This window comes from Patiria miniata, unplaced genomic scaffold (assembly GCF_015706575.1).
Source record: "Patiria miniata isolate m_02_andy unplaced genomic scaffold, ASM1570657v1 HiC_scaffold_13, whole genome shotgun sequence".
Lineage (NCBI taxonomy): Eukaryota > Metazoa > Echinodermata > Asteroidea > Valvatida > Asterinidae > Patiria > Patiria miniata.
The window spans coordinates 18,472,384-18,499,574 of NW_024037051.1; the positions used below are offsets into that span (position 1 = coordinate 18,472,384).

At 40.0% G+C, this 27,191-nt stretch overlaps 1 protein-coding gene across 1 annotated transcript; it reads right to left on the reverse strand.

Annotated features, from left to right (window-relative positions):
* Positions 1-1,580: 1,580 nt before the first annotated feature.
* On the reverse strand, positions 1,581-26,552 carry LOC119721445. The gene is made up of 12 exons (XM_038191524.1): positions 26,452-26,552; positions 18,292-18,343; positions 16,445-16,614; positions 15,580-15,657; positions 14,290-14,504; positions 9,674-9,947; positions 7,982-8,059; positions 6,381-6,571; positions 5,509-5,574; positions 4,493-4,751; positions 3,996-4,073; positions 1,581-3,585 (listed from the first exon to the last, which is right to left on the reverse strand). The coding sequence occupies exons 1-12, from the start codon at positions 26,471-26,473 to the stop codon at positions 3,431-3,433; spliced, it is 1,638 nt and encodes a 545-aa protein (XP_038047452.1). The 5' UTR covers positions 26,474-26,552; the 3' UTR covers positions 1,581-3,430.
* Positions 26,553-27,191: the final 639 nt, after the last annotated feature.

The window sequence follows — 27,191 nt, forward strand, 5'->3', positions numbered from 1 at the left end:
AATTGACCAGAGTAAAACAGGGCAAACTGACGTGGATGCAGTAATGTTCAGTTGAAAAAAGGGTATTTTAAGCCGTCCACGCCACTAAATAAAGCTCCCTGCGGTATAGCTTATCATAGTCAGCATAGTACAAGCAGCTTACCCTTTTACGGGTGCTGACGCGTATTTGGGCTACTTTGGGCTCGGATAAAGTTTCTTGGATTTTCACTCTTTTATAACCTGACTGCAAATCAGTCACTAGAAAATCCTACTTTGTAGAAATTATCTTTTAAAGGGACAATGAAATGGATTTTTATGACTCAAATACATTTTAAACAGATTTCTTGCCACGTAACTATGATTTTCCACCTACTCTTCAAACAAGTATTAAGATCTTGTACATATTGATGCAACACATAGTGATTTGCATAAAAACAAGATGAGCAGAATTTTCACTGCATGTTTCTTTTAAAGACATTAGCTTGAAATATTATCACTTTTCCACAGTAAGTTCAATCACCCTTTTTTCACCGATAATTCCATTCCAAAGGATGGAATTCTGGCGTCAAATATTTGACAAACGCAAACGCCAATAGGGTTCAAAGGTTTAACGTAAACCCGAATGATATTTGAATGGCTCGGCCCCAAGCTTTTTAAAATGTCCTCTCGTTGACTATAATAGCTGCTACGTGTACGTGATCTTGAGCCAATAAGCAATATGCGCTGCCCGGCCGTGGACATTCGAAAATGATTATACTGGAACGCTCTTTATCAATCATGTATACTCATACATACACATTTTAGTTGCTGGGACGTTCGGAAAATGACTCAAAATCCCCCAAAAGTGGGGGATGATTCAATAGCCCGTCACCGCGGCCGTCACCGCGGCCCACCCCGGGAATTAAGCTGATAACGACGCACGGAGCCAACGAGCCTGCCACTCGCATGATTTTTTTTCGTGTTCGGGTTGTCATACGCCTTATAACTCAAGTCTACGGTCACGAAAAGGCCTGTAAGATGAAACAAAGCAAATCCATGAACCTTTGGCGACTGAACGATCTAAATTCGAGTCGTATTGCGTACGTAACGAGGGAGTATAATTTTTACTAGGTGCACATGTAATACGCCAATCGGCGGCGGCAGAACGTTTTTAAAACTGGGGGCATCACCAAAAAGAGGCATTTGCTCAGAAAAAAAGGCAGCAAATTGTGAAACTATAAGGAATACATGTTTCCCAGAGCAAAATTTACTACCAACATTGATATACACTTTTCAAAATGTTTGCATTACATTTCAAAAGCGTAAGGAGCACTATAATTTCTTTACGGGCCAGTTTTCCATTTTGAGAGGGGCACACATTTTTGTTATTGCGAGAGGGGTCAGTCGTGTTTTCGAGGGATAGTTTTCCAGCTCGATGAGTGCCACTGAGACCTTTGTTGTTTCTTGTACACATTTAAATATCTGACAGAATTGATTCATATATTCATACATCTGGGACCAGTTCTGATAAAAGGACTGAATGGGCCACCCAGTAGAAAGAAGAAATCAATAAATCAATAAATAAATAAATAAATAAATAAATACATTTAGCATACTCAGGGTTTTTTCCGTTCAACTTCCTTTATTTCTGTTTTAGCCACAACTAAATTTCATAGAAATGTGTTCCGCAGAAAATCTTTCGATATTTTCAACAGATAGTCGCAGATTTATTTATATATAACTTGTAATGATTTCAACAATGTTCAAGAAAATGCATATTTTAAACATCTAAAAAGAACATATATTGTTAAACATGTTTTAGGTGGAAATAGGCGGGATCCGTTCAATACAGTTTAGGAAACTAAGTCGTGACGTACACAAGTAGATCATAAACCACGGTGATGTCAAATTCCGTTGAGCACGTTAATCCGTATAAATGAGAAGAACAAGAGAATATAATCTGATTCAAACAATTAAACAAGGAACAGTTCTGATAAAGAGATAAAAGAACTATATATTTCAATTGCTGAACAATTCGATGAACGTAAAGCTATCTTTTGTGTTATATCGGTCACATTCAGTTACTGCAACGAAGTGGTCTTCTCCACGTGACAACAGCCCACACCTTGCCTCTGTCTAACCACGTTGCCCCTGGGCTAGCCAATCCGCTCATTGATGCATTATTCATGATCTCCAATCAATCCTTAAACATAAAACCCATTCGTGCTGCGTGTAAGATATTTTATCGTTCAGTCGATATAATTGAATATCGGTCAAACAGTGCATGTAAATGGTATATTAAATTTATTATCTATAGCATACTGGGATTCGTGTTTTTGATAAAGGGTTACACTCCTGTGTGACACAGTGCTATGGGATTAACATACCGTAGGCATTGGGGTTATTTGCAGTATGGAGTCCAAACTTCTGTAAGCCCATACCTTAATTACATGTTCTCTTTAATTATTAATCTAGTCAATCTTATTAGTTTCTCCTTAAGCGTAGAATATCTTTACACGCTGTTACATGTATACTGTTATCAGTTACTTTGACTCCTGAACATGATACATTATAAGGAAGCGATATTGAAAGCCATACTTGTTAATTTTGAAATAATAACGAGTAATTCAAAGTGAAACTTCTGCATTTGTTACAGGTTACTACATCAGATTAACTTTGTTCGTTGTTCAGCCTTATGAAAACAATACATAAACTATGTTCATATCTATATACGCATTAAAATCAACATACATGATTATGCATAAATGTACAGCCAATCGCTTAACTTGGTTTTGAAACTGAAAGATAATGGGAATATGTTAAACCTGAGGCACTCATGCATATGCATATCACAGTATAAATGTTTACAATACCAAACGGTCCACAAAGAACAAATCCAAAAGATGTCAACATTGATATACATATAGCTGTTGATAGTTTTAAACATTACAATTGTTGTTTTTAAAATAAAACAGATTTATTCAAACAATAATTAGAACCTGATTTCAGTTCCATAATGATTATTGCACTGATGATGTTCACTAAAACTAGATTCAGCCGCATGGTAAATAAAAGTGTATCACCTCGTCACCTTTAGTGCAACTCGAATATTAAAAAAATGTTATAATTTACCCGAACAAAATATGGAATGTGAAATTTCCGTGCTTTAAATTTAATTTTAAGAATAAACATGCAGCGTAACCACAACCATTTAACAAAATACAATCACATTTAAATTATGCAATAAACTCACATTTAAATTATGCAATAAACTCACATTACAGGCAATACCAATGGGCAAGCAGAATTGAATATGGTAACAAGAAAGGCGAACTACATTAATGATAAACCCGACAGTAACTGACCAACATAAACATTAACAAATTTCGAGGACAAATAATAAATCCCTAATTACCAGGAGGGCGCCCTTTCCAACATCTCAACCGCCCTCTTGTTTTTGACACTACCGGTTTCATTTTCCCGCTTCGGATACTTGGGTGTCGAATTTCCCCCTGACGTTGCCGGGGGGACTGTAGAAAGCCACCACGATGACCTTTCCCTCCTTGGTGATCGCTTTGCCTATGCCGAACTCCTCGGTGTCTTTCCAGACCAACTGGGTGAAGTGACCTTGAAAAAGACCAAATAATCCATAAGTTGTTTTCATGCTCTCCTTGAAAATACACCTTTGTGTCCCATTAAACACTATTTTCAAGTTTCATTTTGCCATTTTGAAGGGTATTTTTGGTGTAATTTTTGGTTTCTATGCTAATGCAACTTTTTTATATTCATGAACAAAACTGTGATGTCATTCCCGGCAGAAACCTCAATGTTACAGCTATTTCAATTCAGCACAGAAAGTTGCTAGAATATTTTGATATTTGCTGTCATAAATATTTTCTTTTGTTTGGTCATTCGTTGTTGTTTAAGTACATGGCGGTAAGCCAATGTCAAGCAACCCATTCTAACAGAATGTTTTCAGTGAGCAAAGTTTGGGTTCACAATTCCAAGATTTCTGTTTTGAAAGCGGACGTTCTCACCTGAGCCGGAGACAAATCCAGGCTCCTTGAAGTTATACTTGGAAATCTGGCGGTAAAACATGTCAGTGGCTTCCTCTCCTGCAAGAGAAATAAAATCGAAAGCATTATCAGCCTAACTGACGAAAAACAAATTCTGCCATAACACCATGCAGATTATGATGCGTGCTTCTTTTGACCGAGTTCGGTTTCGTCTGAGGCAAACATGTAAGAAGCGGCATCATCAGACTTTTTAAATTGGTGTGACGAGATCTTTTGTAGATATTTTCTTTTGGGCAGTTGGGTTTTGGGCAGTTTTGGGCAGTTGGGTTCAGAGTGTGGTAAACAACTCAGAGACAATTTCCTCACATTATCTTAGATCACAGGTAACGGGATGTTCAAGGACAAAGAAATGATGGGTTTTTTTGGGGGGGGGGGGGGTCACAGTTTATTTTGAGACTTGTGATTGACTTGACAACAACTTTTTAAATGTATGGCGAAGTCACTTATTGGATATCTACCAGAAAACGCGGTGCTGGCACTGGAGTAGTGCATAGCAATATTCTCCCCGACATCGGAGTTGCCACTGTTCTTGAACTCATCGTTTTTGGCGAGGTGAGCGGCCCAGTCCTGGGCTCGCCTGGTCAGGTCGTCCGACTGCCTCAGGCTGCGGGCGCCGTGGAGGGCCCGGTACTTGTTGTGGGCTTCCAGGGAGTCCCGCTGGAAAGTCCGAAGGTCCGAGGGAGACAAGTCCGCATCTTTGAGTTTCATGCCGCCGACCTGAGTCACGGGAAAGGGGAATTTTCGGTTCAAAGACAAATGCTCACGAATTGGATGTAGCAACGCAAACCCAAAAGGAAACGAACAAACTAACATCAGACGAACAAAAGGACTTTGGAAGCTTTGAGGGTGTAAACCACTATAGCCTTTTGTGATAGTGGGCACAAACGGAGGGCACTATTTGATTTTGGTAAACCGTTCTATATACCGAAATTTACCAAAATCAAGTGCAGTCGTACTATGGTGTCTGTCATCTCAGAAAGGCTAACTCCACAATCTTTTGTTGGACAAAGTAGAGGTTCAGGAAATACCTCAAGTCTGGTTATTTCAAGAATCAGTAATGAACGAAATCAACAGATATTATACAAATAATGAATGTTTATGAGTGCAATGGTAAGAATGGAACATAACGCCTGAATAAATCCTCGTCATCTGATTGGTAACTTGTAAAGTGGTACTTTGAATGTGCAGCATCAGAGCAATCAATCTCGGTTAAATCGCAACCAATAGTGTGACCGCGGAATGGAACTTTACATTAACCTTTTTTTTTGCGGTGCGGCCGCAACTTGCGTTTGGGACGAATAATTAAATGACACGTGATCGACGACTCACCAATTAGATGAAGGGGATTTATTCAGGCATTGTATAAAAAATAATTATCAAATAACAAACTAAAGACAGAAGCACATATCTGGCAACAACGCTACTGAAGATACCTACATGTCTGGTTTTGTGTGTAAATGGGGACTATCATTACCTTTCGGGTAACATCATCTGGCGACTGCTCAGTCACATACTTCGTAGAACGAACAACTCGAGTTACCTTCAAAATGGAAATAAAAAAGTTATTATAATCAATCGTAACATAACATATAAAACATCGAGCTGTCTGGATTTTTTTCTACGAAATAGAATCTGAAATTATTTTACTTTTCTTTAATACCAAACGGTGTGTCTTAACATTTTCCTTTTTTTTTACAAAAGGGTTTTGGATTATACTAAACAAACTACTGCATGAAACTGCAACCCACTACACAAACTGAAATTGGGGTCACTTTGCATTATAGGATGCACCTATATTGTTTACAAGTAGCACTTAGGCCTATACCATAAGTGCGAATCGGAATTGTTACAAATCCCGCTTAAGGCCAAAAAAAAGTCTCCGATTTCTGGTATGGAGCTTGTCCAAAAAGTGGTGCGGCGACGCGGCCTTTTTTTGTTTTTTACCTGATTTTTTTTGCTTCATATGTGTGCTGATGACTGCAAATGGTGCCCGACTAAACTTAGAGCAAATATATGGGAGTCCAGAGAGGCCACATAAAACTTATTCTCGACCATAACCCAATCTAAGAACACGTTAAAATTGTGCAGCAGCAGGATTCCAGTCAAACCAGTGAGTTTGGCGGTTTTGAGACATCATCTTTCATTGAAAAAAAAAATTCATTTTGCCGACGCGCATGGCGACGGCGACGCGCGCGCATACCAGAAACCGGAGACTTTTTTTTTTGGCCTAACGCAGGTAAACGTGTGGGTACCAACGGAATTGGAGAAATATTCTTATTTTGAAGCAAGTAAAACATTCCCAAAATTGTACTAGTACATCCAGAATACCTAACTAACTTATTATACCTTAGATGTCTGGGCAGCACTGGGTGACGGTCGGTAGTCGTCCGACCGTGGGAACACGTTCTCCTCGTACCGTCCTACCACGTTACCAGGCGGTCGGTACTGGCCAACCACCATGACCTTGCCGTCTTTAGTCACCGCTTTACCGATGCCAAACTCCCTGGACTCCTTCCAAACCATCTGTGTGAAGTGACCTGCATGAACGTTCAGTCAGTAATAATATTTCTGCAAATAATTATTTGTGTATTTGCCGCTGTCTTCTCTGATTATACAAATCTAGACGTGTGCTGATCTACGGAGTTAACAAACTTGGTTGCCATAATAATAAGAAGATTATAAGGGGCAGGATGGGAATTTCCCAGTGTTTTCTCCCAAAAGGTTTTTTGTGGGGTTTTCGCCCCTCCCGTAATCAGCGAATATAGTTACAGCAATATTTTTTTTCTTTCTTTTCTTGATGTTACAAGATAGATCCAAATTTTTCGTGTTCACTGAATCAACTTTATAGTAAAGCACTCATACTGTACATGTAGTTATAATAGTTTTAAAATATATTGTATTTATAATATTTGCTAAACACCTATGCATTATTCAAATAATATTTTATCTCACTGTATTGAATTTTATTGTATCTGTAATGTATTGTATAATTATACATGTCTGTAGTCATTATTTATTGTATGCAGGGCCCCAATGGAAACCAGTTTTAAACTGTTTGGGCATGCCCTGGGTAAAGAAATGGAATAAATAATGTTTTCCATGGGCCATTTACTATTGTATGGAGTTACAATGAAAATGTATACTGTGCGGTCTTTGTGCTCGATGTAACTTCTTCCAATACTTTCCAGGTGGATTGAAGAGATAAATAGACGAATTCTGGCACGTGATTATTGAATGCTCATGAGGATCCCTTTTAATGGAAACAAACCTATTGTGTAAGCTATTGTTCAAAACAACAAAAGCTATCATTTTCGCCACTGAAGGGGGCCATCGTGATAGAATTGATAGCATGCTGGGATTGGCTGTGAATATAACTCTAGCGTGGGTCCAGTGGAAGTAGACACTACCATAGTATACTTTTGAAAGGGTATCATTAAATAAGTTGCCAGGTTTTAGTATTTTCCGGACATTATTCACTTCGGCTACAGATTGTCAATCCTGAACTTATATTAACTAACATTTGAAGTGTACGGTGTACTGTTTTATTGTGTATCACATTACCCCCAAAAAAGCGAAATTAATGCTTCAATGGACACCATCATTCCAATTTTGTGGACAGACAATGCAAAGTCTTGATAATACGACGCCAAATTTCTCTCTCTCTTTTTCTTGAATATTTCACATGATTTGTAAATTTTACGAGAAGGATTTACTGGCCATCAAGAAAACATCACAATAAACACTGGAAGCATATTAACATAAATTCATGAACAAAAATAAAAGTGGTGAGGAGCCATGTTAGTCAGGCAGAATCAAATGAAAAAGTAATGTACCACTTTAAATGACTATAACTAGGGGTGAAAGTGTTCATAATCTTAGCTTTCGTAGCTACAACTACTTCATCAGATGCATCAAATACTCATGATTAGAAATTGAATTTTCCTGACCTGTTCCATTTCCAAAGCCTGGTTTCTCGAAGTTATACTTGCTCAGCTCGCTGTACCATTGGTCGCACGCTTGCTTGCCTGTCAAGTACCAACAAAAAAAACCACAGAAATCCGACTAACGAAAGTTTGGTAGCCCTCGTACTCTTAGAAATGGTGTATAGGGAAAGCAGCTATCTGAGGCTGTAAACGGTGGAGAATACAATTTCGGAGAAGTCTAAGCGGATACACCAAGCATAATCACAATAATCGCACGTCACCCTATACCACTGTCATAAAGAGGAGAAGCTCTGAAAACAACTAGAGGTGTTCCTCTCGAATAGACAAAAGAGGATCTAGCATTTGGATCGACGAATCGTTACAGGATCAATCGTGACAGGATGTGAAGAGGATTCTAGGAGAAAGTTTGCGAGTGTGTTAGTTGGAATTTACATACTGCGGGTGGTGGGCTACAACGTAAAATCGGTAATAATAGTTAGAATTGGATCCAATGCATAACTCATTCCATGCATAAACGTCGCATCATGTCATGCATACTCCATGGAGTATGATATTACAATAGCAAGAAAGCAGAAGTAAATGTCTTCAATATATCTGTTGTGCACTTTTTTTTAGATGAACAGCAAAAATGAATACATATTATCACCATGTTTTATTTTACTGAATAAGTTGTATGGGTTGACCTTCAAGGAACAGGACCCCTTTCCTGGTAATGAGACACATCTAAGGAATGGCCAGTTTAGCCACAAGGTCCGCGTGGGTGGATGCTGGGCTGCACCACGGTGATTCAGCCCACAGATTTATAAGGAAATCCGATTGTTCTATTAATATGCCTAGCCCCGCCCCCAGATACAAGTTGACCAAGCACCTTCAATTCTGTAGTATTAATATTCAATAGTTAGTGAACAATTCCTAATAAGGCAAGAAACCTGTAAGATAGCTGTAAGATTGGAATGTCCGTTTACTGTATAAAAAACTCAGTAGAATCTCGAAATCAGACAGAGAGCGTCACAGCCAACCGTATAAACCACATCAGCTCAAGTACAACTTCGTCTCTTACTGTCTCCCTTGTCTATATAACCTCACGGGTTATAATATCCCCGCTGGAGCGGTGCATGCCCGCAGCACAAAGACGGCTGCAACGCAAATGATCAGAATGGGTACTTCATAAAACCCCTTGAAGGTTGCAGCCCAAGCACGAAATTGCCTACGCCGACCAAATCACGATTTGCATGCCCTCAAATCTTCTTCCTATTTAGAGCATCTTGTGGTCCATGAACTTGAGGGTTTGTAAAGAAGGAAGGGTGGAAGCCGTGAACTTCGGATGAAAATGTGCCCTGCAATTGATCTATTTTGCAATGCAGTGCATGTTTCACTTTTCAAAATGATTACTTTTAAGGGTGATAATCTTTGGATGGAACTCCCCTCCCCAAAAAGTTAATCTTGAACACCCTGGAAACTTGTGAGTATTTCTCCTTCACTTCGGAAGTGGGCGTATTTCTCAGTGGAGTCTATGACACTTTTATGTACTTGTCTGCAGCCATAAAGTCAAGTGTGCATGGGTAAAGAGTTTACGTTTGAGAAAATGGTTTTGCGTATTCCTGTGGTATAGCTTGCGGTAAAGGCAAAACTTTGAATGGGGAATGTAGATTCAGAAACTTCATACAAGTGTTGTAAGGTTGATGTCTGTCATACCTGAGTATTCGGTAGTAGCGGATGAATAATGCATGGCCACGTTCTCCCCGATACCATGTCGCGTGCTGTGCTGCAACCGGCCCGTCTGGGCAAGGTGATCTGCCCATTCCTGGGCACTCTTACACAGATCCCCGGAGAGCATCAGCGAATCAACGCCGTGCTTAGATCGGTATTCGTTGTGAACGATGAGGGCGTCTTTCTGGAACTGGGTCACGGCAATGCCGATACCGTGACCAGCCCGATCCTGTTCCTTCTTGTCGTAGAGCCCATGCTCCTGAAAACAAAAATAAAATACTCCTGAATAAAAATATCAAAAAAAAACAACACTGGCCTAGTTACATTGTTTAAAAGGCTCATACAAACCATATTTTGTTCAGTACGAGCTAAAAAAAAAGAACAACCTCGTTGTTGCAAGCAGGACGCACAACCATTATTGTGCCCGAGTCACCCCTTAAAACCCTCTGGCTTTGACGTCATCGGCAGGATAAAATATTGCCTATACAGCCCATATAGACACACCCACACACAGGTTTGATATGCTGAAAATTAAGGATTTTCTCTTGTTTTGTTTTGTTTTTTAAATTGCAATGGTTTTGCACACTTTTTTTTTAATTGAGGTCGTCCTCGATTTGACTCCTGTCCTCAATTACTCGGTGATGCTTCACATGTCCTCGATTTACACCATAAACAAATCCACCTATACACGTAAAGTCTTGTTCAGTAGTTGTGGGGACATACACTCATGTATACTAGGTATTTAAGGGGACCGATGAGGACAGCAGAAAGTCCGCTTTACTCGGTCCTAATTTGCCTAACAGTACAAAAACTTCCTACACCCATGACCCACACACAGTCTTACCTTACATACAAATATGCTGTACACATTCCTATGTATTTGTGTTTGTTAACCTCTTAAGGACGTGTTATAATGGGGACATTCTTCCACACATAGAGCAAGTGGCCCGCATGACTGCACAGCCTTTGTGTGGTAGCGGGACTGCACAAAAGCAGCAGCTGTGGAACTACCCACTAGCCGTGTGCCACGGCATACCCCAGGATTAGCGGCAGCGGCCATGACCGCTTCCCGTGCGCATGGGGGTGGGGGGGGGGGGCTAGTGTGGAAGTGTGCATGTCCACAAAGCGTTTACGCTTCCTGCATCCTGTGGACCTCTTTTGTTCACATGTCCGCAAAGAGTATGTCAGGTTAGAGCACATGCACTTACTTGTTCCGTAGTTGTGGGGACTACACACGAGTTGTGTCATGGTACTATTGAGACCATAGACGATACATTATCGCCCCGCCTCTTCTCACATAACCTTTATTGCTCAGTCACCAGACGACCACCGCTAGGTCTCTTTTCCCTTCATTTTTTTTAATCACCTTTTCTGCTAACATGACTGCCTATGTCGTTAACGGTCAGGCTCCTCCTGAACATGGCCTGAACGACCCAGGTCTTGTACTATCACTATCAACGCCAGACGAACTACCACGCCGTCCTTAAACACTAAATTCCATGCTGGCAAATTGGCACAATTGCAGAATACCCCGCCACTCGATCTATCCACGTCGTAGCCGGCTAGCGTAATTTTTATTCCTAGGAGGGTTAGGGGCAATGACATGAATAATTCATGTTTATCCATGAGAACGGACAATGACATCAACAGCATTGTTGTTAGTTACTCAACTAGTTACAATACATTAAAGCATTTTAAAGAACGGTTGTCGTCGAGCTATCACACAATAGCCTAGTGGATAGCGAGATGAGCTTATGGATACAAAGATCCCTGGTTCGAATCCACGTCGTCGCTGCTCATTTTCATCAGCTATTTTTCTTCTCCAAATTTATCACTGAGATACTTTTAAATTAAGGGGAAAATAGAACGAGAACCTAAGTCTTGCAATGATTAAAAAAAAAAGCCCTGAATTATTCATGACATTGCCCCTAACCCTCCTAGGAAAAAAAATTACGCAGCCGGCTACGAGGTCACGGTTATTTCGGGTGGAACAATTGATATAAAAACAGGTTTTTCTTGTATATTTTTTGTTGTTGTATTGCGGTGAGCTCCTATTGACTGCAATGATGCCTCACGCTCCATTGCACTCCCACTTCGTAACCGCGTAGCCGCCGGCGAATTTTTTATTTACACAATAGTACAGGGTTACCATTTTTCAGGCGACTTGAATCAAGGTTATAGGATTGTAGAGCGCCGCGTAGAATAAAGTCCGAAATCCGCACCAAGTTGAAAAATAGTAGCCTCCACACAAGCCTGGTTTATATAAAAACCATGCTCCATAGGAAAGCGCGTAAAGTACCCCAGATAGTTGTGTAATAAAAAATATCGCTAGCCGCCAACAGGGTAGTTGGTTTGGACTTAGATTTTTTTTCAGCAACTCCCATTCCTTTTGTGTTGCTTCGTTCTCAAATAATGGACCCCCACTCAGTATCCGCGAAGCTGGCATGGACTTTTCCAGTGATTCCAACCTCGTAGCCAGATAATTTAGGGGTGTATTTCCGAGTGGCGGTATTCTGCAATTACTCCCAGCATTAATCTGATCTTCAAATCTCGGCCATTACCACAACTGTTCACTTACTTTCCAAAAGTCAAATTTCCGAGGGAATTAGCTCTTAGATTCTAGGTCTTTCTTTAGCTTCAAACCATGTTCCAAACCTCTCTTGATCGACTGGAATTACTTTCTGTGATCCTTAAATGATATTTTCAAAATAATGGTCATAATTTTTTTTCAATGGGTCAATTAGGCCAAGCTTTCATGTAATCCTCACCCCTACTATACACCACAAGCCTGTAGACTCCCATGGGCCAGACCTTAGCCACTCCAGAGTAAGTAGTGTTGAAAGACAGAAGCCAAGATGGCGCTTAATGCCTTTGTGCAGTAATTGGAGATCTTAGTGGTCAACCTGTAAGGTAGCAGACCAGTAAATAAACTTCCATAGACCCCAATGGTAAATGCTCCCACTTCAAAAATTCGGGAAAAATACTCACAACTCTCCAAGGTGTTCGAGACGCACATCAAATTAAACCTTATTTCATCATCTTTCATTTTCTTTTCAATTTTCGGGGGGTCAACTGATGACTTTTAGGAGAAATTTCCATCTGAAGATGATCACCCCTGAAAATAGTCCTGAAGCCCAGCGCCATTTTGAAAAACGATGCCTACACTCCATTGCAAAATAGAGCGCTCTTAGGGTCCAGATTACATCAAAATTACACAGAACTGCAAGCTCCCAGTCCTGTGCACGGCTTCCACCCATATTTTTTACAAACCCTCAAGTTCATGGCCCAAAGCATGCCCAAATACCGAAGATTTTGAGGGCATGCAAATCGTGATTTGGCCGGCGCAGGCAATTTCGGACCGATTTACTGGTCTGCACCCTATAGAGAAGCGAGGTTTTGAAAAATTTCCCCAAACCACTTGTACGGCACGAGGAAGGATGGATGACTCATATTTCATCAAAAAATTGCAAGAAAAAAAATCTCTGACTGCGATTTCTGGCCTGAAAACAAGCCCTCTGTTTGCGGCTACCTTACTGTAGGGCGCCCCCAACGGGCGTTAATTGAGTTTTTGCTCCTTCCGACCCCAAATTACCCCCCCCCCCCCCCCTGTTCGCTCGAAATTGCTGTGATCGGACGACGGTCCATCGGCCCTATTCAGATTTTGGGCGCATTTGTTGCGGAACCGCCATTGGTGACCCCTTTTGAAACGCTGCCCCCCCCCCAGGTTCCGCCCCCCTGAGAAAAAAACACTCCGCAAACATTTGACAACAAACGATGGAAGGCGCCATTTTGAAACTACAGGTAGCAGACCAGTAAATAAACTTCCATAGACCCCAATGGTAAATGCTCCCACTTCAAAAATTCGGGAAAAATACTCACAACTCTCCAAGGTGTTCGAGACGCACATCAAATTAAAGCTTATTTCATCATCTTTCATTTTCTTTTCAATTTTCGGGGGGTCAACTGATGACTTTTAGGAGAAATTTCCATCTGAAGATGATCACCCCTGAAAATAGTCCTGAAGCCCAGCGCCATTTTGAAAAACGATGCCTACACTCCATTGCAAAATAGAGCGCTCTTAGGGTCCAGATTACATCAAAATTACACAGAACTGCAAGCTCCCAGTCCTGTGCACGGCTTCCACCCATATTTTTTACAAACCCTCAAGTTCATGGCCCAAAGCATGCCCAAATACCGAAGATTTTGAGGGCATGCAAATCGTGATTTGGCCGGCGCAGGCAATTTCGGACCGATTTACTGGTCTGCACCCGTAAGTGCGCCGATCTCTTTGTGTCAACCCCTCGTGCCGCCCAGAGCTCAGACAGGTTGTAAACAATCCTGGACGATGTTAATGACCTATATCTTGTGCATGTCCAGGCATGCGGGGATAATTGACCTAGAAACACGTGTGGTGATAAAATTCTACCCGTGGCCATTCCTCATAAAGTTTTTGGGCTTGAAGCTCGGAGGGTTAAATGAACTTTGTAAAACCACACATTATGTACATTTCTCCAGTTCCACAAGTGTCTTGTTGGTTTCGTCACTTATAATACAAGACTTCACAGCAGAATCCTGAATCCCCACTACTTTCAGCCACTCACCCTTTCGCCCGGCGACCTTCTCGTGTCGCCATCTTCTCTGCCCGCGCTGGTGTCCGTCGGGCCGCTTCGTGGAGGGAAGATGTTCTCCTGGTACGCGCGCATCATGTTCCCTGCCGGTCGGTAGTTGGCCACAACATAAACCTTGCCGCTTTTGGCCACCGCTTTGCCGATACCCATTTCCTTGGAGTCATTCCAGACAACTTGAGAGAAATGACCTGAAACGTTGTGTTAATAAAAAAAGTCAGTGTAGTCCTCGAGATGTTCTCACGGTGGGATTAAAGGGATACATTACGGTACCGTGCGGAGCCGAAGTTTAAAAAAACTGTTTTGAAACCACCGTCATTGTGATGTTATCCTTACAAACGATACCATATCACACACAAGGGCGGATCGGGGGGGGGGGCAAATGGGACCATGGCTCCTCCCCCCACAAAAAAAGAAACGAATTCAATTTTGTTTGTTTTTTAGGTTTACTTCACAATAAAAAGGCAGGCAATGAGTAAACCTCAAAAACATTGGTTAAAGTGGTCAGAAATTGTCTCAGATCGCACCACAGAGGATTTACAATCAAAAAATATTTCCCCGAACTCCACGTAGAAATTTTTGGACACACTTTTAAGGGACCAAAAAAACTGTGTTCTGGATCCGCCCTTGATCGGACAGAGTAAATCACAGAGTATTTGAAAACCAGTCCTTTTTCCACTTTCAGCAAGATTTATGTCATTTAATCGGTCGGTACACTCAAGACTTTATGTCAATACATGTACAGGGTGAGTCAGAACGATCTGGACCAAAGCTCACCATTTTTTGCGGCAAATGAAAGAGTACATTGACAAAAAACTTCGTGTTCATAATTATGAATGGCTATTTAACCGTGTCTTGTTCAAATTAGTGGCTGTGGTGTGACTCATTTTCTAGGCCGCACACGAATGGTTTTGCCTTTTTTTTTAAATGTGTAATTAACTTCATGTAGTCAGTCACCATGAGGTTTTGGCTTCTTATTACACTGCTTCACCTCAGCGTGCGAATTCAATAAATTTGTTGAACCATGGAACTGTGGTCAAAGTGGTTTTTGTAGCGTGTGTTTTATGTTAGCGCTTTCCTTCAAAATGGTACAGTGTGTATATATATACATGACACTTTAACAAGATATATGCAAAATACCAGCCTATACCAAATCTCATTTGCACTTGTTTTGATAAGTGCTACATATTTTTTTTTACATTTTCTTTGATTTGGGTCCAGATCATTCTGACTCGACCTGTTTGTAAAGTACTGTCGATTGCTTACCTGTACCCGACTGAAACCCGGTTGCGCCAAAGTTGTACTTTTTGATTTCGGAATACCATTGGTCAGTCGCCTGCTGGCCTGGCCAATCAACAAGGAGAAACCAAAAACAAATCATCCATCGAGAAACATTGTAGCCTGATGGATTTCCTGTACAGTAAAACACCTTTCTATCGAGGTCCTTGGGACTTTACAAATTACGTTGTTATAACAGATAATTATCAGTAATGGAAAACAACGAAAAACATGGGACCTAACATTGTCCTTGCTATAAGAAGGATGTTGTATTAACAGTGCTAGCTCTTCTTATCAGCGTTCGACTGAGAGTATAATATACTGAAATTCTAATGCAGGGTCACTGAAAGTACAAGACGATTAGGTCAAGCTCAGTAAGCTGGTCCGCGAGTGCACACATTCCTTGCAATTGATTCTGAGATGATATTTACTGAAGTATATGAATGCATCTGGTGTACACAGATGATTTAGCCTATTAACTAAGGGGTATCCTACACAATAGCACGGCTCGGCTTTCATCATCAGTGAACCAGGCTGCCTCAAGTCGCAGTGGGTCAGTGGGTAAGTCAGTCTTCAGTCATTCAGTCACTAAGTCAGATAGATACCTAGAGGACTATAAAACTGGCCGTGTGGGACCAGCAAAAACTGAATGGTGTCAACAACAGGTGATTCCTACCGTGCTTAATAACCGGGACATTTGTTATTCCCCTCTTTACATTTGCAACAGACCCATTGATGAAAAAAAGTGCATTGCAAGAATTGAAGTACGAACATTATCTAGGATCGAGCAAATTTCTTCAGGGTGAAATTATGTCTCACAAATCAGCACGAATTATATTTTACAAACTGTTACCTGTATATTCTGTTGTCTGGCTGCTGAAATTCATGGCAATATTCTCCCCAAAGTCCTTGTTGCTGTGCTTGAACGTATCTGTGCTGGCCAGGTGCTCGGCCCACTGCTGCGCATGCGCGCAAAGGTCATCGCTTAACTTCAGTGTTCCGACGCCATGTTTTTCTCGATATCTGTGAATTTGTACATATAAACTTAGTATTGAGAGTGAAGAAAAAATATTTGCTTATCAATCTAGATTCAGGTGGTACGATAAATAAACATTTTAGTGATTTGGACGTTACTTTAACTTAAAGGAATATACAACGTTTGCAAACATCAAAAACCAAAACTACCAAATTACTTTATGAAATTCCTTAAAACCCTAACCCCCTGGGGGTACGCAAAATCATATTGAAATTGGAGGATTCAGGACTGTTAGGGCCAATGGACTGTTAGAAAATAACAGTCTAAAGCATCCTGTATAATCATAGGATCTTGTGTGCTGTCATTTTCAAGAAAAGTGACATTTTTGTATTAATTTCCAACGCTGGAATAAAAACAGGCCTTCTTTCAAATACTGCCCTCAATTTACCATATTTAGTTATTCCGCACTTTATTTACAATCGATTACACACCTACGAACGGGTACAAGCCAGCTAGAACGATTCTCTGATCTTACAATTCCCTGACGTATATAAATTGTTCTGTTTCATCTTCAGTTGGGTCAGGGAACCAGACTACAGGAACATGATTATTTTTCTTGGTTTTTCCAGCATCTTCGAACACAAAATTTCAAACTAGTCAGTGTAACGATATTTGCTATAAAATATGTTCCCTCAAATCCATCCATTTCTGAAAATTACAGCATTAAGGCAAATGTTGCATACTACCTTTAAACCAATCCAGGCACCCTATCACTTCTATCACGAAGGCCCCCTTCAATGTAGAAAGCAATTTAGTATAGGTATAGTTCTGATAATCCGCCACGAGGCAGTGCTTTGTACAATTGCGCATGCGTGCACAATGTTGTAATCTTCAAGTCAGAATAATGATTCACACAAAACTCATTTGTTGGCTGTGACAGTATTGGGTTGTCTAACTCTTATTCTTAACCATGTGCTCTCAAGTCTCATTCCTTTGTCTTAGCCATCATATATGTGTGGGTGTGTGACCTTTCTATACTCCAGTGTGTGTGTGTACTAAACTGAGGTCACGTACAGAGGGCGCTGTGCCATGTGACCATTAACTCTTGTTACACACAATATGGTGTCTTTATTGAAGGAGGCCTCGTGGGTGTGCAGCAATCACGTGTACGGTACGGATTCGCATAATATGAATCGTCGCATTTTGTCTCCACAGAAGCAGTGTTCTTCATGGACTCATCCAACCATGTAAAATTTCACTGTTTTTTCACATAGGCTCTAATTCTTAAGTAGCCCCACGCAAATGGCAGTACCAATTTGCGAAAGACGTTTTGCCTGTAGCACCTTCAAAATATAGGATATGAAAGCCCAGTTATTCAAGCTTTATTTTAGTACAATAATCATTTGAATCGCTTATGTTCTTTTCAAGTTATGGAATTTTGAATATAAAGACCGTTTTAAACTTCTGTCCACGGATCACACAAAAAGTAAGTGTTCTTTCAGCAAATCGAAAACAATTCTCACAGGGATGAAGGCCTATGTGAAGTTATTTTTGTTAAGATTGGTATTACAGCAAGCAGCTGGATTTTATTGATCAGGAAATGTCCTTTCAACTATTCGAATTCAAACTCGATGTCTTAAAAGTAAAACTATAGGTGTATCAGAGAACATCTTAAATTAAAAAAGGAGAACATTGTTAAAACAAGAGAAGAAACAGTTTGGTACCTGTTGTGTGCGGACAGCGCATCTTTCTGGAATGTGGAGAGCTTTTCCTTTCCTGTTAAAAATATAAGATTCAATAAATAAAATCTGAAATGAAACTAATGTGAACAATTAACACACCCCCTCCCCCCTCTAAAAAAAAACAGTCGGAAGTCACCAGAAGCACTTTTGAGTTAAATGTGTTGCTTTATGGCTTGAACAAAAATTACAGCAGGTTTGGAACACCTCTTTCTTCTTTACTGTACAACAATATGAAGGCAACATTTCATAAAATGCAAATGAGGCCAAAGTATGAAAATTTAATCATTAATCATGCCCAGATCCACTCATTATCATTGACCATTCCAAAATACAGTCGATTCAATACGATGTCATCGACAACCATGGATATCTTCAGCTTCTTTGGCCGACTTCAGACAGGAGTTATTGTCCGAAATGTGTCACCTTCCCCGAAGAGGAAGGGTACTCAAAAAGATGCGTGTTGCAAGTAAACTCAAATTTACAATTCGCTGTCAAAAGGTCCCTTTGTCACAACAGACACAAACTCACAGATTGAAGCAACCTCGTTAAATTGAACAAGCGTTCCATGGAACGCGGTGCTACGAGGCTGCACGATTGAAATGCACTGTTTGAAGGCTTGTTTAATCAAACTCTTCTGCTGGTTGTGGTTGTATTAATGGTTGAGCTAGGTACAACTTCCGGACAATTTGGTAGATCGTTTTATTTTAACCCGATGCACTTAAGGCCGAATTAAAATCAAGGAGCATTTATTCTTGTCTGCAAATGATTACTAAACCGTAGAAACCATGTAGCTAATAAGAGGTGGGCCGAGAGGGGTCGGGACTTCCACCCAGTGGCATATGCAGGACTACAAGTACTAAATACATCACATCGGCGATGGGAGACTTTTGAGTCGTTGGTGGCAGCAAATACACCGGTCCTTTTCAATTGCTTGCGTCATTTATAAGCTAAAGCGCGCATGCCCAATATGACGCAAACAATGGGAAAAGGACCGATGTGTTTGCTGCCACCAACGTCTCAAAAGTCTCCCATTGTTTCCTGTCACTGAACTGTTTTCCTGCATAACCTAGACGAATTTCAAATTGGAATTGAAGCCGAAGCACTCGATGCTATAAAGCCATTGTATGACATTGGGAACCTTTTCTTTTTAAATCCTCTCAACAACAGACAGCACTGGAAACTAAAGTTTCAGTGACAATTTAAAATCTGTCAAAAGGTCAACAATAATTACTCTCCTATTGCTATTACTCTTAAGGTATATGCCACACACTCCGCCAAGCGAAAAATCAGCATTGGTTGCCTAGCAACTGACCTTTCAGTTTAAACCATATATTGCCCGAAGCGTTTACACTTATATAATCCATATGGTCCAGAAATTAACATATCATGCCATGCACGTCAATTCTGAAACTGATAAATTAGTAAATGAGTAAATTGTTATAAAATATGCATTGAGTTCTAGGGGGTTAACGTCCAATGTTCAACGTTGCTGATACGACATGCAAGTGCAAACGGAACCCTATATTTTGCCACGCCCGTTTACAAGAATGTGCTCGTAGGTCTTGAAAACCAGACTAGACGACTCCGCCAGCATTTATGCTCCTTGAAAACAGACTAGGCTCATATACTATACAGAAACGGAATAGCCGAATATTAGTGTTCAACATAGTGCAGTCAGCCTGTTGCCCAAATATGAGCTAACACAAAAGTTGTTGCAATGTTGAGCAACGTTGCAAGAACATTTCTATATGGATTTTAATTCATTGCAATGTTGACCATCGTTGGTTCAACGTACTTCCCAAGCAGAAGATTTGACGATCGTCTAAAAGTGACATTTAGGAAGTTTGACAATGAAAATAATACAATATAATTATTAACATATCCTGATGTTGTAAAAATGCTTCCGACAAACGTCGCTACATTGTTTATTGTTGGTAGTCAGAAGAAAACAAATGTTTCGCGTAGGCCTGTGGCATTGAACAACGCTAAATGTGCTGGTATAGTTACAAATAGTAAAGATTAAGGATAACCTTTGCCTGTCTGGTGGTTTAATAATCCATTGATATGTTGGCATGTTGGTTCTATTCTCTCGTTACAAAAATCCCTAAATTTGACGTGTATAGTCTGTGATATTCGTGCAAATTATGCAAAACATATCTGCGTCTTGTTCTCCAGATTTTGACCATTCAGCGGGTGCCTTCGGTCTTGTCTTTGGTAGCCCAATGTTGTATCACAACAGTATTACGGCTACTGACCAATCAACAGCTCTGGCCGAATTTCTGCGCTGAACGACGTCACAACTTCTACAGGCGGCTCTGGTTGGCCGACGCGGGGGTCGCAAAAAAAAATACATTTGCACGTAATCAAATGTTTATAGTGTGGCTCTGCACACGTAAACGTCTGATTCTCAGACCGACATGACGAACCCCACACCAAAAAATTTAACCATTTGTTGAACTATCATAAACATTGCCATGAAATTGTCCTTGTCGGGAATCCGAGTTTTAAGTATACCAGCAAATTTACTCATGAAAAGGAAAACAAATGATATAGCAATATATGCTCCCGGATGCCCGCAAGTGTAACATCTACATAATTATTAAACATTATGGGTTGGTTTGAAGGCAAAAACTATAAAATAAACACACGTGTACACTCTAAAAACTCCTGGGTCAGGTTGACCTTGATATGAGTCTATATCTGAACAGTCCTTTTCAGGGTAAAAAAAAAAGACACTTTTTTAAGTCGAAAAAGGTCCAGAAAAAAAACGTCATTTTGACAGGGAAAAGTTTCATTTTACCCAGGAAAGTGTCATTTTTGAACTGGAATAGGACTGTGCAGATATAGACTCAGATTTTCGGTCAATTCTGACCCAGGAGGTTTTTTTTTAGAGTGTACAGTGTAGTGGGCTAGTATAAATATACAGATGTTGCTACCCAACCAGCAAGTGTGCGACAGTTTTATGTAGAGCATGCACAGTGCAGGATGGGACAGTTCTAGGTCAACCCTAAACTGTTTTTGGTGTTTCTTATTTCCCAGTCTATTTTGATAATAAAGTTTATTGAGATTGTATACCATCACACGCACACAAAGGATGAAAGCAGAGGCAAGTGTCAATCCAGACAAGCAAGACTAATATTGGTGGGAGTTCGACCACGCCCCCGCTCGGGCAAGGGACTTTAAACGAGCTTTTTTTAATCTCTTGCAGAGTTAAAACAAGTCTCAATAGAGGAATTTCAAATTGGCACGGAAGCCGAGGGCCTCAACTGCACTGTCTTTTGTTGAAAGGATTGGAAAAAAATATATATCCTCAATTACTATATTCGTCTATTGAATATCTGATGAATACAGACCAGTAAGTGGCAGAGGGGTCTTTAAAAATGTGGCTGTGCTTAAAATTCCTAAAACTTGAAAAGTACATAAGTGATTTGAATGATTCTTGTACTAAAAGTAAGCTTATAATTTAGCTTTCATTTTCTAGATTTATGTAGTGCTACATGCAGAATTTTTTTTTTTAATTAGTCCTGCCACTTTGGTCTCCCTTTTGTTTTACTCACCCTGTAGAGTAAGCCTACTTACACTACTACATTTATTATCATCATTTCAAAATTTGTCCAGTTGCAATAAATATAGATTGAATAACAACTTCCAGTGTGGAGAACCTAAATTCGCAACTGTGCATCGAATTAAAAGCTGTGTGTGGTTTTGTAGACTGACGGTGATCCCCGACTAATTTGTGTAATTGAGTGATTCAGCATGAAAAGTAACCTCTCAATTATCCAGAATTGCCCAAAGGACCGTGTGTTCGATGTTTGATATAACACATGTTATCTTTGCCTCCGCTGCATAATTTACAATGCATTATTATTTTTAGGTGGACAAATCAATGAGGTTGGTGATAGTTTACAAAGCGTATTCCTTTGGGAATAGCAAGCAGGCTTATCGTGTACTAGATAGGCGCAATAGAACATGCTGAACCTTACATCCAACCGTTTGGAATTGAATGCACTTGTATATTTCTGAAAATACACAACTCCCGCGTCTGCCTAATATGATTCAAATATGCTTACCCCAGCTACATGAATTTCCAAACGGTATAGCAAAAACTTTGTTCACCTCTCAATGTATTACTTAATGTGAACATATTAATGAGGTTGGTTTATAGTTTACAGAGCGTATATTCCTTTGGGAATCGCAAGCAGGCTCATCGTGTACTAGACGGGCGAAAATGGAACATGCTGAACCATACATCCAACCGTTTTGAATTAGAATCATTTTGGATATTTCTGAAAACGCACAACTCCCGCATCTACCTAATGAGATTCAAAATATGCTAACCCCGGCTAACTGTATTTCAAAACGGTACAAAATGCGTTCACCTCGCAATTTATAAACATCGATGAAATGCGCAATTTTATTCACACACTTACTGAGAAATTAAGAACCCAGATCTGTTTTATGCAATATGCAATATTGTCTAATTGAAGAATGTACATTAACAGCAATGGTATATGACTGAAGATTGAAACGGTCGGATGATTGAAGAGTCCCCATACCTCACAACCCTTTATTTCGTTCTGGATTGGTCAGGGTACTGCAGGTGCGGATCCATGGGGGTGGTTAGGGGGTCAAGAGGGTCAACCCCCAGCTCCGTCAATTTTTGTCCATAGAAATTTATTAAAAATATTGCGACCCTCCCTGCTCTCTGACACCCAAAAAAGATTTTGCTATTAATAACGTCCAGCTTGGTTAGGGGGTGGGGGGGGGGTGGGGGATTTGTACGCTATTCTGTAATATAGTGTTAATAATCATCGCATTTGAACAGCGCCCCATTGAAAGTATGGTACGACCCCCCCCCCACCCCCCCCCCCCCCCCCCCCCCCCCCCCCCCCCCCCACACACACACACACACACACCGGATGCCAGGTGTCCGGATAATAAAACATGTCTACATTTCAGATTGCTTTGCTGATGAACCCCCTCCCTCTCCCTGCAAAAATTCCTGGATCCGCCCCTGTACTGAATTTATATTTAAATATAATTCAAATATAGATGCTGAGAAAAAAATCAGGTGGGTACCGGTATAAAAAAATAATGATTCAATCATTCATTCAGTCATCCATTTCAGTTTAGCTTGTGAGGTTTATTTATTAATTCATATTGATTTTGTTTACCTATTTTTGCTGCTGTTTTGCTTGTATACAATTATGTATAGGCCTAGTGCCTTGAGCACCTCACGGTGGATATGTTTGCGCTTTATAAATGTCCAATATTATTATTATTATTATTATTAGCTCTCAGTTGCATTCAACAGCTGTTGAGCCGACATGGAGAGTCAGTCCAACCATGGTCAACTCTAACGCGCAACATAAAAATCATTTGATGTGTTCGATGGTTACCTATTTTTGCTGCATGCGAGGAAACTTTCTAAGGCCTACTTAGCAACTTTTGTGCTTACAATATTTATTCTCCGTAAAAAGCCATAGACAACCGGAGCATGGGACACCAGACTCTGGACACAAAAATGAATTTCAATTCTATGCAATCATTGCAGTGTACCATTTGACCACGTGATATTAAAAGTCATTCTGTGTCCAAATATGAGAGTGAATAACAATATTGCATGTGTTTCGTTTAACACTCGGGCACTGGGAAATTGTCACCAAAGGCATGTTTAAACGCTAATAGCGCCTACTACACAAACCCATCAATGCAGCTTATTAATAATGGATAAATCGTGAGGCAGGAGCATAATTTTTTTTTAAATCGTTAAGAGAACATCATCACAGTCTTGTTGCGTAACACCAAGGTCTTTGGACAATGGCTCATGAGAGGTGGTTCACGAATGGCTGATCAATTTAGTGAAACACGTACACAGTGTACAGCACCGAGTATATTTGTCTATACTAATGAATAGGTTTCGGTTTGAGCAAAATAGCGGCTACATAATGATTCAAAAGGGGGAAAATACAACAGCATCAATTGTACTTCCACGTGGATCATTCTATAAAATTGAGGTACATAATTGTCCTGCCCCTGTTGCATTTCGCATCTAGGATTTTAATAATGGTATATACAGCCTGTCCCCCAAAAAATGCTGCAAGCAAAATCAGGCTCTGTGTCCTTGGAATATTAAAAAAAAAAAAAGAATATAATGCTTATATAATGTTAAACCTGGGATATTCAGCTTTCAAATGTTATTTGTTTTATAAATTTTGCTTTTGCCAAACCAGAGATATGGTCCGTTGAACACAAACACTCAAAAATCAATTTGTGCCACTTTCCGTAAGTTGATACTATAAACACCAGTATTGCCAGTATTATACACGTGTATGATCGTGCAGAAAAACAATAAGTAATGAATAGGTGAAGAAACACTTTTGCTATTCATATTATAATTTTCTGTTCATTATTTGTAAAACACTCTCCAAATCATCATAATAAACACATATCTTCTGGAATTGCGAACCTAAATTGAAGTCGGATTTGAACAGGTGCCATGTCTTGTCATGTCATTATTAGGCCTAACAATGTAGAAAGCGGCACAAATTGATTTTGTGAGTGTTTGTGTTCAACGGACCATATCTCTGGTTTGGCAAAAGAAAATAAAATTGATAAAACAAGTAGCATTTGAAAGCTGAATATCCCAGGTTTAACATTATATAAGCATCATGAAATATTTTTCAATATTCCAAGGACACAGAGCCCGTTTCTGCTTGCAGCATTTGGGGGGGGGGGGCAGGCTGTATGCAGTCCTTCATGCAGTTGTCATCCGATGGTGAATATGATAAGCAAATACTACCTCCCAAATAAAAAATCGTTTGAGGTCAATTGCAATGACAATAGAATCCCAAATTCCAAAGTTCAGTGGTGACAGGTTCAGGGAAAAGGTCACACTTGAGCCTTAAATGTATAGAATGACCATAAGGCGTTCAAACTTTGAACGTTAATATTATCCAAATATGAAGTATTATAATTTTGGTCACTGCTGCTTTTATCAAATAGAGTTAATACGATTCAATATTAATTTTTCCAGACTAATTGTCTCTGTCGTATTATCTTCATATTTATATTGACAGGTTCAAAGTATAGATGAATATTAGTTTATATTGTTCCCGTATAAAGAAATGCGATTACTGAGCCTACTGTACTGCACGGGGTGACCTAAGCCAATTCTCATTATCATAAAATAGCAGCAGAATAGATTGGTTGTTTCATTTTAAGCAGAGCCACGAAATTACCAGCAACCACTTTATGAGTGTATTTTGTGTGTAGTCATACTGAATGCTAATTGTGAATTATGCTTTTATGGACCCAAATTAAATGAAATAATTAAGAACACAAATGACTTCAATTATTTAAAGAACTGAACATCTAAATTAATGGATGGCTTTTATTTTAAATTTTCACACATTTTGCACCTTTAACGTGGCAACGGAATTGAAAATGCAAGTGGCCTTGTCGGTTCGTAATTCATCATGGAGAATCATGTATTTCCTGGTATTGTTTCAATTCCTAATATCAGTGAGGCATGCACGCACGCAATGACATTAATGGGTCAATAATTACCTCGCCAACACGAGTAATATAGGGACACAAACTGTGCATTTGCTACGAATGAAGACGAGAACATGAAATTTCATGACGATCTGCATCTAAATATTTAAACAGATTGTAAATACAGATCCATACGGGGGCGGGGCAGTTGAGGAAGAAATGGGACGGACTAGTGCTTCAACTGAGAGAAACCACGAAATTTAAATACATCACAGACTTCCCGGTTTTTATGTATTTCTTTAATTATTAAATTAAGTTATAAATAATCAGTGAAGCAAAATCATATCCTAACTTTATTTTGACCGTCGTGCAGTTCGACATGGATCAAAGACATCAGTACAATATATTTTCAAATCATATAAATTGCCTGATGTTGAAATGCAAAACAGTATTTCCAGTAGGTCAATACGCCTCTACCTGAATAAACAAAGCCATCTCCACAATTCCGCATGCAATCAAACCATGACTGCAATAGAATAACTAGAGTATATCAATCTATAGCACCCTAGTGTAAAATAGCAAAGAGTCTGTCATTTATTCTCCGATTTCTCGGGAGGAGAACATTCCGAATTGTAAACACCTTACCTCCGCGATCCATTGTCTCCATTGTTCACACGACGATGCCACACATCAGACTGATATTATACCTGAACTCCTATGTACTGTTGCAGCAGCGTATTTATGATACTGAATAATATATGCGCGCCGTAGACGCGTACCGTGCGGGTGCGGGCATATAGCTTGATAGACTTGATTCACGAGTCGGCTATATAAAAGGGTTCATGACATGCATTTTACTTTGGAACATATTTTGTGCACCTCGCTATTCCTCTTACATGTATGGAACCCACTTGACATCCCTTTTTGGTTAATTGTTAGCAGGCGCGGTTCTAGAGCCAATATTTTTTTTTTTTTGGGGGGGGGCTAGCAAGGTGGATCCAGAATTTGTTTCAGGGAGGCGTGCTGAAATGTAGACAGGTAATATTTTCTCCGGACACTTAGGCCTTTGAAAATCAATACGTTGGGGGGGGGGGGGGGGGGGGGGCTCGTGCCATATTTTCAATGGGGAGCGCTGATAAAATCCTACAATCAGGCACACTATATATTAACTAAAAGTGTACAAATGCACCCTTCTCATTTAGGGGGAGACCGTTCCCATGTACGTCAAATTCTTACATTTTGCTAGTGCATTTTTTTTATGGAATTTTTTTGGGGGGGGCTAGAAAAAATTGGGGGGGGGGCTAAGCTAAAGCCCCCCCCCCCACGGCCCCCCCCCCCCCATAAAACCGCCACTGATTGTTAGTGAAAATGCACTTCTATAATCA